At 35.7% G+C, this 13,877-nt stretch overlaps 1 protein-coding gene across 1 annotated transcript; it reads right to left on the reverse strand.

Moving 5' to 3' along the window:
- Positions 1-1,739: 1,739 nt before the first annotated feature.
- LOC139864029 (uncharacterized) lies at positions 1,740-2,261 on the reverse strand. The gene has a single exon (XM_071852618.1). It carries the CDS (start codon positions 2,259-2,261, stop codon positions 1,740-1,742), a length of 522 nt encoding a protein of 173 aa, XP_071708719.1.
- Between the last annotated feature and the right edge of the window lie 11,616 nt (positions 2,262-13,877).

The raw sequence follows: 13,877 nt of genomic DNA on the forward strand, positions 1-13,877 counted from the left end.
AAACATCTTGTCGTCACCTTGCTAAGTTGGAAGATTTAAAGGTGTTATTCGACCCGTTAGTTATGAATGATCACCACACCATCTTCAGACCTAAAGACCACCACCTAAAATCCGAACCACCGCCGGATGACCTGGCCACGAGACCACCTCTAGGCAACCGAACCACCAGACCACCAACGGACTACTGGACAACCGAACCGCCACCGGACTAGTGGACAACCACTACACGATCAGATAACCACTGGACAACTGAACCACCACCGGACAACTACTAGACCACCACAAGACCACCACAAGACCATCATATTGATTACTATTTATAATTACCATTTAATTTTTAATTCCACAAATTCGCAGGTGTACACTTAGTTATCTTTTAAAATATTAGTATATCGCCATCCATATATCTCAATTATAAATTCATTGTTTAAATATGTGAGATGTATATTATATAAAAACGATATGTACATGTAAAATAAGATTATCGATTAATCTTACATAAATTTCATATACTAAATCAGTGGTTCATTAAAGATTATCAGTGGTTCAAGATTTGATTACTTTAGTCATTCGTTCGAACATCCTTAGAGAAGTTATCGATGAAGTTGATGCTCAAGAGAATGTACCGGAAGTTTCTTATGCTATTGTTAATGAGTCGGAGTTGATTTTTCGGGATAACCTCGAGACTTCTCGAGATGTTTTTGTTGCAAAAAGTTCCGTTTGTTAATGTGAGTGGTAATGATAATGGCAATTTAATGGGCACCCTTAATCTTAAAGTTGATTTGAGTGTAGCTAGCGGTTAGATTTTCTTTTCCTTTTTAATTTTGAACCATGACGTTGTATCATTGTATTCTTGTTTGGCTTTTTCATCTTTCGATGAATGAGCCTAGTTAATATAGTATTCGTTTTTTCTCGCCGAAAAAAAACAAACTTAAATAACACTAACATCCCTTAATATCAAACAAAAAATATACGGAGTAATGTACATCTCATATTTTCATAACATTGACCGTATATTGTCTACAATATTTATGGCATTTATCTATTTCTATTGCAACTATTATATTATTATTTTATTACTTCCTTTAATTATAGAATAGAATATCCCTAACATAAGAAAAAGTCCACAAACATATAAAATTCTAGCGGCAGTTATATTCCAAAAAATTTAAACTTAAAAAATACTTCCCACAAAACCTGTACATTTCATATTATTTGGATCCAAAAATTTTAAACTTAGAAAATACTTCCCTCTCACCAAACCCGCGTTTCATATTTCATAGTATTTGGATCCAAACATTTTAATTTTATAAAATACTTCCCACCGTCAACTGCAATCTATTAGGGTTTTTTAGTACTTTCCCTCTCTGTTATCTGCTGATCTCGTTACATCCCAGTAGTTCAATTTTAAACTTAGGGTTTCCAATTTTTGCTCCATGTGTGCACAGTGGCGATTCTAGGATCAAAATCCAATGGGGTCCTAAAAATTTTATTCAATAAATTGAGTCTGTCGGATCATATCGGGTCGGGTCGAGTTGGGTCACACACAAACATAAAATTGGATAATACTCAACAAAATATAAAAAGTTGTTCATATCTATTACTATTGTCATTACAACAACCATTATGCAAAAGAATATCATTTATACAAAAAGAAAATTAACATTTCCACAAAAATTACCCCTTACTCTACACAAAAAATATCATATATTCAATCCCTAAATACTAAAGGTAAGCTTTTAATTTTGTCTACGAGGTTTCATACGATAAAATTCATCCATGATTGCATCATTGCTTATACCATCTAGCACATCTTTCTCAATGTACGCAAGTAAACAATCATTCATAAATTGATCTCCCAATTTGTTTCGCAAATCGTTCTTTATTAACTTCATTGCTGAAAAGGCACGCTCCATTGTAGATGCTGCAACAGGCAAAATCAACGCAAGTTTCAAAAGAAGATATACATTCGGATATATTATACTCTTGTTTGTTTCAACCATCATCTTTGCTAGGTGCCCAATCCCTTTCAAATCACTAAACCTTTTATCACCGCGTACATCATTAATATAATTCATAAGTTGACCTCTAAGAAATCCAAGCTCGTGTTTTGGAAACTCGGAAGGATAGAAATCGGCCATTCTCATAAGATCTTCCACTTGGAATGCTTTAAATGACTTATTTGGGTTCAACGAAGCCATAGAAATAAGTAATGTTGTGTTCACCTCATTGAAACGATTGTTGAGCTCTCTAAGTTGCATATTATGTGGCTTGCTATCACTATGTACATCTAAGCTGAAGTGATGGACTGTTTATGGTTCATCAAACTTTGACATTTTTCGATAGCTATATTATGTGGCTTGCTATCACTATGTACATCTAAGCGTTCTTTCTTATTCCATGCCTGAAATCCACCTTTAACATAAGTATCTGCTCCCCCTTGAGCTTTTATCTCGAATTGAAATAGATAACAACACAAACAGAATACCGCTTCTTTCTTTATGCTATACTCCAACCAATATTTATATTTCACATTAAATAATGGCTCATACTATAAAATGATAAGTGGGCTAATTTCAAATATTTTAGTAGTCCAAACTATTAAATTTTAGTCGATAAATTTCGAAAAACTAGTGGGGTCACAGGACCCCGCGGGTCCTAACATAAAGTCGCCTCTGTGTGTGCAATCAGAGTGATGGATGAGGGTATAATCGCATGATTTTGTCGTCACTTATATGTACACAATCTTTTGGGAGTTTCAGGCAATCGATGAAAGATCTGCTATCCTTTTTGAACTTTATGTTGCATTCGCTATCCTTTTATATTATTTGCACGTTTTTTTTTTTTTTTGATAAATTAAGCTGTATTGTAGTTTGAAATGTCTGCTATTTCGGGTTTTTTGTTGTTGGTGGTGAAATGGGCAACCAGTAGGTAGGGGTGTTCATTAGATTTATGGACCCCAAACCGATTAACCCGATTGTTATTCTGTTGATTTGGATTGGGTTTCTATAGTTTCGGTTTCGGTTTGGGTATTGGGTATTTGTATTATTTTTCAAAAACCAAATAAACCAAACCATATAACTTTACTAAACCGAAACCCAACCGTTTGAACACCCCTACCAGTAGCTTTGGGTCAGCTGCTCAAAATGGGTACACTTTAATGTCATGTTTTCAGACATTGCTATTGCCTAAAACTTATGACTAGATGATCAATTGGTGACCATTATCTTTAAGTTTTAATTGTGTATGGTGTTAGATGAGCACATATATAATCTGATGGTAGTCGTAGCAGCAGATAAAACACCACAAATAACTTTTATTTTAGCATTTTGAGTCTATGTGTTCTGGTGGCTTATATGCAGGTTATCTACTATTTCATCCATTGTACTTGTTGTTGGTATGGTATTTCGTCCAGAAAGTCCACATTGGATTTACAAGGTTTGACATGTTCTATATAATTGTTTTCATTAAATGTCAATGTTGTTCTATTCTATATGTGGTGTGCATGTATTCATGTGTTCTTGACAGAAAGGATGTAATACTGGGTGTGTAATTATTGTTCCTTTCTTAGCACAATTTGTTTTATGAAATGTAGTAATAATTCATTGTTGTTGTTTCTAACCGTCCTTTTAGCTTCACTGCATTTTGTACATTTTTTACTAATGATTCAAAGAATTTTCTAGGTTTACAGAAGCAATTCAGTTTTATTACTGTAATAATTACTTCATTTGAATTGAATTGATTCTGAGCCAAAATTAGTTCCAGTTCCTTGAATTTTATGGTGCATTTTGTACAGTTCCTTAAAATTTGATATAATCTACTTTTCTATTAATATTTTCAGCTCAATATCCTTTAGCACCAATACTTGCTGCATTTTGGTTAATCTTGACCTTACTTTAGATGGCTCTGACCAATTAAGGGTTCATGTTTGGTTGCAGGTGATGTTACACAAGCTCAGAATAGCCAAAATATAGAAAATAAGAACAATTCCATCCCAACAGTTTTACCTATGCGCGTTGATGATGAAACAGTTCAAGCTATTAATTCTTCGTTATTGAATCAAGAATCGAATTTTACTTTAAATCATGAGAAAAAAATTATCATCACCATGTCACCACCACCACCACCACCACCAGTACCACCGCTGCTACCACCACCACCACCACGACCACCATCATCACCACCTGCACTACCATCATCACCACCTCCACCATTACCACCACCGCCGCCACTACCACCATCTCCTGTTTATTTCACTGGATACGCCCTTCCTCATGGCCATCCATGTGAAACATTTACATTGCCACCTCCACCACCAAACAAGAAAAGAACGGGCCCACGTCGTAAGTTTTTCAAATCTCATTCAATTTTCGTGAATTAGTTTATTTTTTTTTTATAAAGTTTTCTACTTTTACTGCTTGTCAGCATGTCCATTTTGTTACCTTCCTGTTGAAGAAGCTATTGCATTGATGCCAAAAGCTCCATCATTTTCCCCGGTCCTTCAAAATCTGACATACATTCATGAACAATATCTAACCAAAAGTGAATTCAGAGGTTCGGAATTTGGCAGATATCCATCTTTGCAGCAAAATTTGAATCTTATGACATCAAGGAGTCAATGACCATCCATTGCAGGTATGATTTCCCCCAAAAATCAACACACTTTTTCTCTAAATGTTACAAAAATGGGTGAGTCGGACTTGTTTCGGTAACGGGTCAAAATGGGTAGTATTTTGATATCTTTCTATATTACTCTATGTAGTAAAAGGACACATTGGGCAACTTTTGACCAATGCACCTATAGACACCTTTTCATCCTAGTTGTACTGTTTTATCTTTTTACTGATTTAACCCATTAGAGTGACAACACAACCTGAATCCTCCAATTCGTAAGTAGATGGGTCATGGGTCGATATGTCACCTCTGGTTTTAATTTACTGATTTGACCCATCAGGTCTCGTTAACTTCCGTTAACTTTTAGGATCTTCAAATTACAGGTCAGCGATGGTTGAGCTGTTGAAAATGCTGCAGGTGGTAAGTATTTAGTATTATGATTTTTTTTTTTGGTTTTTTTTTGAAAGGCAAGCACACACACCTATACACGAATTTAAATGAATATACATATGCTGACCCTACTGATACACACACACACACACACCTATACACGAATATAAGAAGCTGCTAGGTACACCTACTGATTTCAAATGTCCGGATCACGAACCAAAACCAAAAGACAAATCCAGGTACACGCACTTTGCTATTTGTAATTCATTATTGATGGAAACTGCTACCAACTTAATCCGTTAAAAAAAATTCACCGCTAGAGTGTTAAAAAGCTGACTGCAGACCAATCGACAACTGCATCTTTAGGTAGCCTTTACTAACAAGCTTTTGATCAATCTACAAAGCTTGGACAATTGCTCTACCAGACTTTTGTATATTGTACTCTATATAGCTACAGTTTGTGATATGTATGACACTATCCATCTTTTATAACAACTATATTTTGTAATAATTCTTTAATACTAAATTTCTACATGAATGCTATAAGAACATTAAAACTGTATGTTTGAACCGTATCTTAGACTGTAAGTACTATAACTTTTGTACTATAAGTACAAAACTGCTAAAATTTCAAAGAATACAAACTAACACCTAAAACTCAGTAACACGCACCCTTGTACCTTTTAGTTGTTTATATCTTTACATGCTTGCAAACAGTATACATGATGAATGTTTTTTTTTTTGCAGGTAGTACTTCTTAATTGAGAAGATTGCATGATGACTTGGGACTTATGTGTCATAACCCGTCCTTAACCATAAGAACGTGTTAGATAACGTATGATTTCATTGCGAGGTATTGACCTCTATATGCGACATTTTTAAAAGAACAACTGCATATATTTTACATTACAAACCATAATTCTTATTTTGATACAAGCTTTAGACAAAATAAAGATGATTATCGTTTAGCGATAATCTTAGACTTACAAACTTTACAAATGATGATAACAACACGATTTCTAGCATATTTTACAATACAAATCCTCGGATATGCAGTTTTATTTTTGACACAAATATGAGTACGCAAGATCCTGCTTAAATTCAACATGTTGCAGCGGAAGCTTCTAATTATCACCTGAGAATGAACATGCTTAAAACGTCAACATAAAGTTGGTGAGATATAGGTTTAATGCCGGCAGCAATATATATATATATAGACCACAAGATTTCATATATAAACATTTTAATAAAAATATTCTAAGTGGTTGAGCACTTGGTAACCATACTTAACATTTAATCACGTCGCATATTCCCTTTATTATGAAATCTTACTACACCGTACCAAGTGTAGTCACGAAACGAAGTACTGTGCAACCGTTGAATACTGGTCGTCCAGTCCGGTTGGGGTTGTCAGGCCCGATAGATCTATCAACAGGATTCGCGTTTACAATACCGCTGTAAATATTAGTTACCAAGCTACAGGGAAGTATGCCAGTGGTACAACTCAACGTAGAATATATTTTTCAGTTACTTGTGTCCATAACGTAAAACATAAAATACATGTATTCTCATCCCGAAATATTTAGAGTTTAAAAGTGGGACTATATACTCACTTTCGTCTTGAAGATATGTAATTTTGACTTGGTCTCCGATTGATATCACGAACCTATCCATATATAATATATCAATACCTTTTCTTTTAAAACAATCGTCACATATATATACTTATTATACTTTTAATACTTTTAATAATTTCTTAGTCCGTAGTTAGCAGTCCGATGTTAGTAATTCAATTTTAATGGTTCATTTTTAGGTGTTTAATAAACCCCCAATGAAATAAATAAAACCCCCATCGTATATGTATTGGTCGAGATTAATCTTGACCCACGGTACCGGTGTTGTCAAATGACGTGTTGCGTACATAAAGTACCGGTGTTGTCAAATGACGTGTTGCGTACAATCATGGGAATCTTATGATTAATCTTCTCGTATTGTTTACGGGTGATCCTGAACCATATAAAATTAAATTATGAGTACATATATATAAAATATCATGTTATTTTAAAAAGATGTGATTTATTTAATTTTCTCCAATTATTTTCGTAGCTAAACTAGTCTTAGATATCCGATCTCGTTTTGGTCATAGTTTCTTCGTTACAACTCCGTTTTCGTTGATTCAACTTGCCACTTCCTTGGATCGAGTCCATCTTTAATACTATGAACTGTAAATACCTTAGTTTGTATTCAAAATCACAGGTCATAGGTCAAACTTTAGTGAAATTTATGAAGTTAATCATTTTCCATCATGTAAACAACCTTAAATGATTATTTTTCTAAAAATACTTATACTTTGAGTTAAATCATGAAATTTTTATGTGTTATCATATTCATAGTAAAAATCATTTTTCCAGAAAATAAACCTCCAATTCAAAGTTTAAGATGGTTTTTAATTATCCAACCCAAAACAGCCCCCGGTTGCACTCCGACGTCGTAAATTCAGTTTTTAAGGTGTTCTTTGAAAAACCAAGTTATACCTTGTTAAATTAGCATATATTTATGATATATTACAGGTCTTGAAGTATTTTAAAAGTTAAGTGAGAAGGATCTATTTAGTTTGCAAACAAGTTTGAAAACATTCAAACTATGTTCTTGTTGTTAAAATTTTATACCACAAAATAAGATAGCTATATATATATGAATCGAATAAGGTTATGAACAAAGTTACTACCTCAAGTTACTTGGACAAGATTGCTGTAAAAGAGAAGTAAAAATCTAGAACCAAAAGGGTGATGGAATTGGATGAAAGATTGGAAGTAAGTTTGTGTTATTGGAAAGGATTCTTGAAGTGTTTTTGTAAGGGTTTTCTTATGGTGATTAAGGCTTGTTTCTATGGCTAGATCTTCATGGTTTCTTGCTGAATGGTTATGGAGTTTAAGGGTTAAGAAAGAGTGTGTGTTTTAGCTAAGATAATTGAAGTTAAAATGAATCAAAATGAGGATCCATGAAGACCCTTTAAAAACGTGACAAAGGGGGGTATGAAGACAAAATTTTTAGCTTGTAATCTTGTGTATTTGTCAAACAATCATACAAAAGCAATTACCTTATACATAAGGCATTGAACAAGGGCTGGTTGGTGGTGATTTGATGTGTATATACCAATAGTAAATACGTATAGAAGCTAGGTATGATATGAGTACATGTACTCTAGATATACGTATAGAAATTTTGTGAAAAATGGAATGAGGATTCAAATATAGCCATCTTTTGTGAATACACTTATATGATTTTATGTATTTAAGTCCTTAAAAAGTGATTAAATACATTACTTATACGATATATGTATAAACATTATAGGTCATAAGTATTTATGTCAATTAACGTTACGTATGGTTATCGTTTTGAAAACTTAAGTTAGTAGTTTCAAAATATACTTATAACTTATTGTTATTAATACAAAATAAGATATTATAACATTCTTAGATCATGTTAAATATGTATGTATACATATATATACACAAACGTATAATTATCATATATTGTATAGTTCGTGATATCATCGGTCAAACTAGACGGTCAAACGTTGTGTAAACTCTTTTCAAAAACATAAATCTCATCAATTTGGATTGCTTATCATGTTGGTAAGGTTTAATTTATGTAAATATTATTCTTATAAGTATAGAACGATCGAAAAAGTGCGGGTCATTACAGTACCTACCCGTTAAATAAATTTCGTCCCGAAATTTTAAAATTGTACCTATTTTGCGTCATCGAGAAACAAGTGTGGATACTTTTGTTTCATCTGATCCTCTCGTTCCCAAGTAAACTCGGGACCCCTTCGAGCATTCCAACGAACCTTAACGATCGGTATGTTGCTCTGCTTGAGCTGTTTAACTTCACGGTCCATGATTTCGATTGGTTCTTCGACGAATTGTAGTTTCTCGTCGACATGGATTTCTTCAAGAGGAATGGTGAAATCTTCCTTTGCAAGACACTTCTTAAGGTTTGAGACGTGAAAGGTATTATGTACTCCGGCGAGTTGTTGCGGTAACTCGAGTCGATAAGCTACCGGTCCAATGCGTTCGATGATCTTGAACGGGCCTACATATCTTGGGTTCAGTTTACCCCTTTTTCCAAAACGTATTACACCTTTCCAAGGTGACACCTTTAACATAACCATGTCACCGATCTGAAACTCTAATGGTTTCCTTCGAACATCGGCGTAGCTCTTTTGGCGACTACGGGCTGTTTTCAATCTCTCCTTGATTTGTACTATCTTCTCAGTCGTTTCGTGTATGATCTCGGGACCAGTTAATTGTCGATCTCCTACTTCATTCCAACAGATAGGAGATCTACACTTCCTTCCATACAGTGCTTCGAATGGTGCAGCTTTAATGCTCGCATGATAACTATTATTATATGAGAATTCTGCTAACGGTAAATACTTATCCCATCCGTTTCCAAAATCGATCACACATGCCCTGAGCATGTCTTCAAGAGTCTGAATTGTTCTTTCACTCTGCCCGTCAGTTTGCGGATGATATGCGGTGCTCATATCCAAACGAGTTCCTAGTGCCTCCTGTAGTGATTGCCAGAACTTTGAGGTAAATCTACTATCACGATCAGATATAATGGAAATAGGTATTCCATGCCTTGAAACTATTTCCTTTATATATAATCGTAATAATTTCTCCATTCTATCCGTTTCCTTTATAGGCAAGAAATGTGCAGATTTGGTAAGACGATCAACAATTACCCAAATGGTGTCGTATCCCCAGGCAGTCTTTGGTAACTTCGTGATGAAATCCATGGTAATACCATCCCATTTCCATTCTGGGATTTCTGGTTATTGAAGTAACCCTGACGGCTTCTGGTGTTCTGCTTTGACCTTAGAACAAGTTAAACATTCCCCAACATATGTTGCAACGTCTGTCTTTAAATTAGGCCACCAATAATGTGTCTTAAGATCTTGATACATCTTTCCGACTCCGGGATGTATCGAGTATCTTGTCTTATGTGCCTCGTTCAATATCAACTTCCTTAATCCACCCAACTTCGGTACCCAAATACGATTTGCAAAATATCGAATTCCGTCTTCCCGTATAACGAGTTGCTTCTCATACTTCTTCATTATTTCATTTCTTATGTTTTCTTTAGTAAGTGCTTCTCGTTGAACTTCTTTGATTTGCGAGTTGAGATTCATGCGAATTTTTATGTTCATCGCTCGAACTCGAATTGGTTCTCGTTCCTTTCTGCTTAAAGCATCGGCCACCACGTTCGCCTTCCCGGGATGATAACGAATTTCACAATCATAGTCATTTATTAACTCGACCCACCTACGTTGCCTCATGTTCAACTGTTTCTGATCAAAAATATGTTGAAGACTTTTATGATCAGTAAACACAATGAATTTAACCCCATACAAGTAGTGTCTCCACATCTTCAATGCAAACACGACTGCTCCCAATTCTAGATCATGCGTCGTATAATTCCGCTCGTGAATCTTCAATTGTCGGGATGCGTATGCAATAACTTTCTTCCGTTGCATAAGAACACAACCAAAACCTTGTCGCGAAGTGTCACAATATATTTCAAAATCATCGTTCCCTTCAGGTAACGATAAAATAGGCGCCGTAGTCAACTTCTTTTTCAGTAATTGAAATGCACTCTCCTGCTCAGAAGTCCATTCATATTTATTCCCTTTTTGCGTTAACGCTGTCAACGGCTTAGCTATTCGGGAAAAATCTTGAATAAACCTTCTATAATAACCGGCTAAACCCAAAAATTGGCGTATCTGCATTGGTGTTTTAGGAGTCTCCCATTTTTCAATGGCCTCAATTTTAGCTGGATCAACCTGAATTCCTTTGCTACTAACAACGTGACCAAGAAATTGCACTTCTTTCAACCAGAAAGCACACTTAGAAAATTTAGCGTATAGCTGTTCTTTTCTCAACAACTCTAATATCAACCTTAAATGCTGCTCATGCTCTTGCTCACTCTTGGAATAGATAAGAATGTCATCAATGAAAATAATAACAAACTTATCTAAATATGGACTACAAACTCGATTCATGAGGTCCATGAATACAGCTGGCGCATTCGTCAATCCAAACGGCATGACCAAAAATTCGTAATGACCGTAACGTGTCCGAAAAGCAGTTTTCGGTATATCTTCTTCTTTGACGCGTAATTGATGATAGCCCGATCTTAGGTCAATTTTCGAGTACACACATGATCCTTGCAGTTGATCAAATAAGTCGTCAATTCTCGGTAATGGATACCGATTCTTGATAGTTAACTTATTTAATTCACAATAATCTATACACATCCTAAAAGATCCATCTTTCTTCTTAACAAACAAAATTGGAGCTCCCCACGGTGAAGTACTTGGTCGTATGAATCCACGGTCTAGTAATTCTTTTAACTGACTTTGAAGTTCTTTTAATTCGGACGGTGCAAGTCTATATGGCGCACGAGCCACTGGTGCAGCTCCTGGTACTAAATCTATTTGAAATTCTACAGATCTAAATGGAGGTAATCCTGGCAACTCTTCCGGAAAAACTTCAGGATAATCTCTTGCCACAGGCACGTCGTTGATGCACTTCTCTTTTTCTTTCTTTTCGACTTTATTAACATGTGCTAGAATAGCATAACATCCCTTTTCTAAACACTTCTTGGCTTTCAAACAGCTAATGAGTTTTAACTTTGAGTTACCCTTCTCTCCATAAATCATCACCGGCATTTTATCCTTACAAGGAATGCGAATTGCCTTCTTGGCACACACAACTTCAGCTCCTACTTTGGACATCCAGTCCATGCCGACTATTACATCAAAACTTCCTAATTCTACGGGTATCAAGTCAATTTTAAACGTTTCTCCGGCTAAATTTATTTTACAATCACGACAAATTTTATCGGCTTTAATTAGTTTACCATTAGCTAACTCAATCATGTACTTAGCATCTAGAGGTAATGATGAACAATTCAATTTAGTGTAAAAATTTCTACACACGTAACTTCTATCGGCACCAGTATCAAATATAATAGATGCTGATAAGTTATTAATGGTAAACGTACCCGTAACAAGCTCCGGGTCTTCACACGCCTCTCTAGCATTAATAACAAATGCTCTTCCACGTGCAGATCCATTATTCTTCTCTGGATTCGGACACTGGCTCTTATAGTGACCTTGTTTTCCACACCCATAACAAGTAATGGTAGCCAAAGCAGTTCTATTTGCATTGGTGGCAGGAGTCTTGGTACCATTTGTATTTGTAACGAGAGCCCTACAATCTTCAGCAAGATGACCCTTTCGATTACATTTGTTGCATACCACATTACAGTAGCCAGAGTGATGTTTGTGGCATCGGTTGCATAAAGGATTTTGTCCTTTGTAACCAAAGCTTGAACCACTACCTGCACCTTGCGTGGTTTCTTGTTTCTTAAAAGATTGTTGTTGGTTACCTCGATCATAATTTCCATTCCACTTTCTTTTGTTACCTGATACCTTCACATCAGTATTGGATGCTTTCTTATCCATGATGACCTGATCCATTAGCTCATTTGCCATGGTTATAGCTTCATGAATTGTCTTAGGTTTCGATGCTGTAACATTTGCCTTGACCTTTTTGGGCAAACCATCTTTGTACATTTCAATTTTCCGTTCTTCGGTTGGAACCAATTCAGGACATAGCAAAACTAATTCCATGAATCGCTGATTGTAGTTGGTGATTTCAGTACCAATAACCTTCAGACTTCGTAATTCATCTTCCAACTTCCTAACCTCGTTCCTTGGACAATATTCGTTGATTAACATTGTTTTGAATTCTTCCCATGGAGTATCATAAGCTACATCTCCTCCTACAGCCTTCACAAAATTTTTCCACCACGTGAGTGAACTATCTTGTAAAGTGCACGATGCATACTTGGTCATGTCCTTTTTAACACAACCACTGATTTTAAACACAGTCTCCATCTTTTCTATCCACCGGGTTAAACCGATCGGTCCTTCTGTTCCACTGAATGATGAGGGCTTGCAAGCTTGAAAATTTTTGTAAGTGCACCCCACATGAGGATTTGGATTAACTGCAGCACCTCTTGCAGCCTCGACCCATAACATTCTGTCATTCACTCGCTGATTGATGAGTTCCTGGATTTCTTGTTCCGTCATTCGGTTCAATCGCGCCATAATCCGTTAAAGTTCATACTTAATAGCTTAGTACGAAAATCATTTACTACCACCCAAATAATACTTAACCATGGAAAATTATTGCATTTCACACTTCACTATTTTACATATGCTTATCTTACATCGAACATTAAGCAAACCACACTAATAATATTATACAAAACATTATATGATCCCATGGTTTAATACGGCAGCGCATCGTTTGGTCTATTTTCTAGGACGTTTAGGTTCAAAGAATCGCTTAACGCTTATCCTGGCTGTCTGCCTATATTTTGGCTGTGGGACTGAAGAACTGGATGCCGGGATAGAACGAATTGGAATAGCGGGAATAGGGGTGGTAGTGTCTAGTGGAGTTGGTGCCACATCATCCTCACTAAACTCGGGATTTGAATTTTCTAATTCATTAGCCTTTCGTTTCTTTCCTAATTCGAACTTGTCTTTCGTAATTTCCTGTATTTCTTCCTCGGGTTCACTTTCCTCCTCGGGTTCACTTTCCTCCTCGGGTTCACTTTCCGGGTTCCCTATAGTTGGTTCATCCGGAATTTGTGAGTCTTCCCCAAAGATATTATTTTCGTCATCGGATAGGTTAATGACTAAAACGCCATCTGAAGATTCTGATTCGGAGTCGCTGAATGTGATAATAAGTTTTGAGCCCGACATCTATCACACAACAACTAACCCATTAGTA

The sequence above is a fragment of the Rutidosis leptorrhynchoides genome, chromosome 8 (assembly GCF_046630445.1).
Source record: "Rutidosis leptorrhynchoides isolate AG116_Rl617_1_P2 chromosome 8, CSIRO_AGI_Rlap_v1, whole genome shotgun sequence".
NCBI lineage: Eukaryota > Viridiplantae > Streptophyta > Magnoliopsida > Asterales > Asteraceae > Rutidosis > Rutidosis leptorrhynchoides.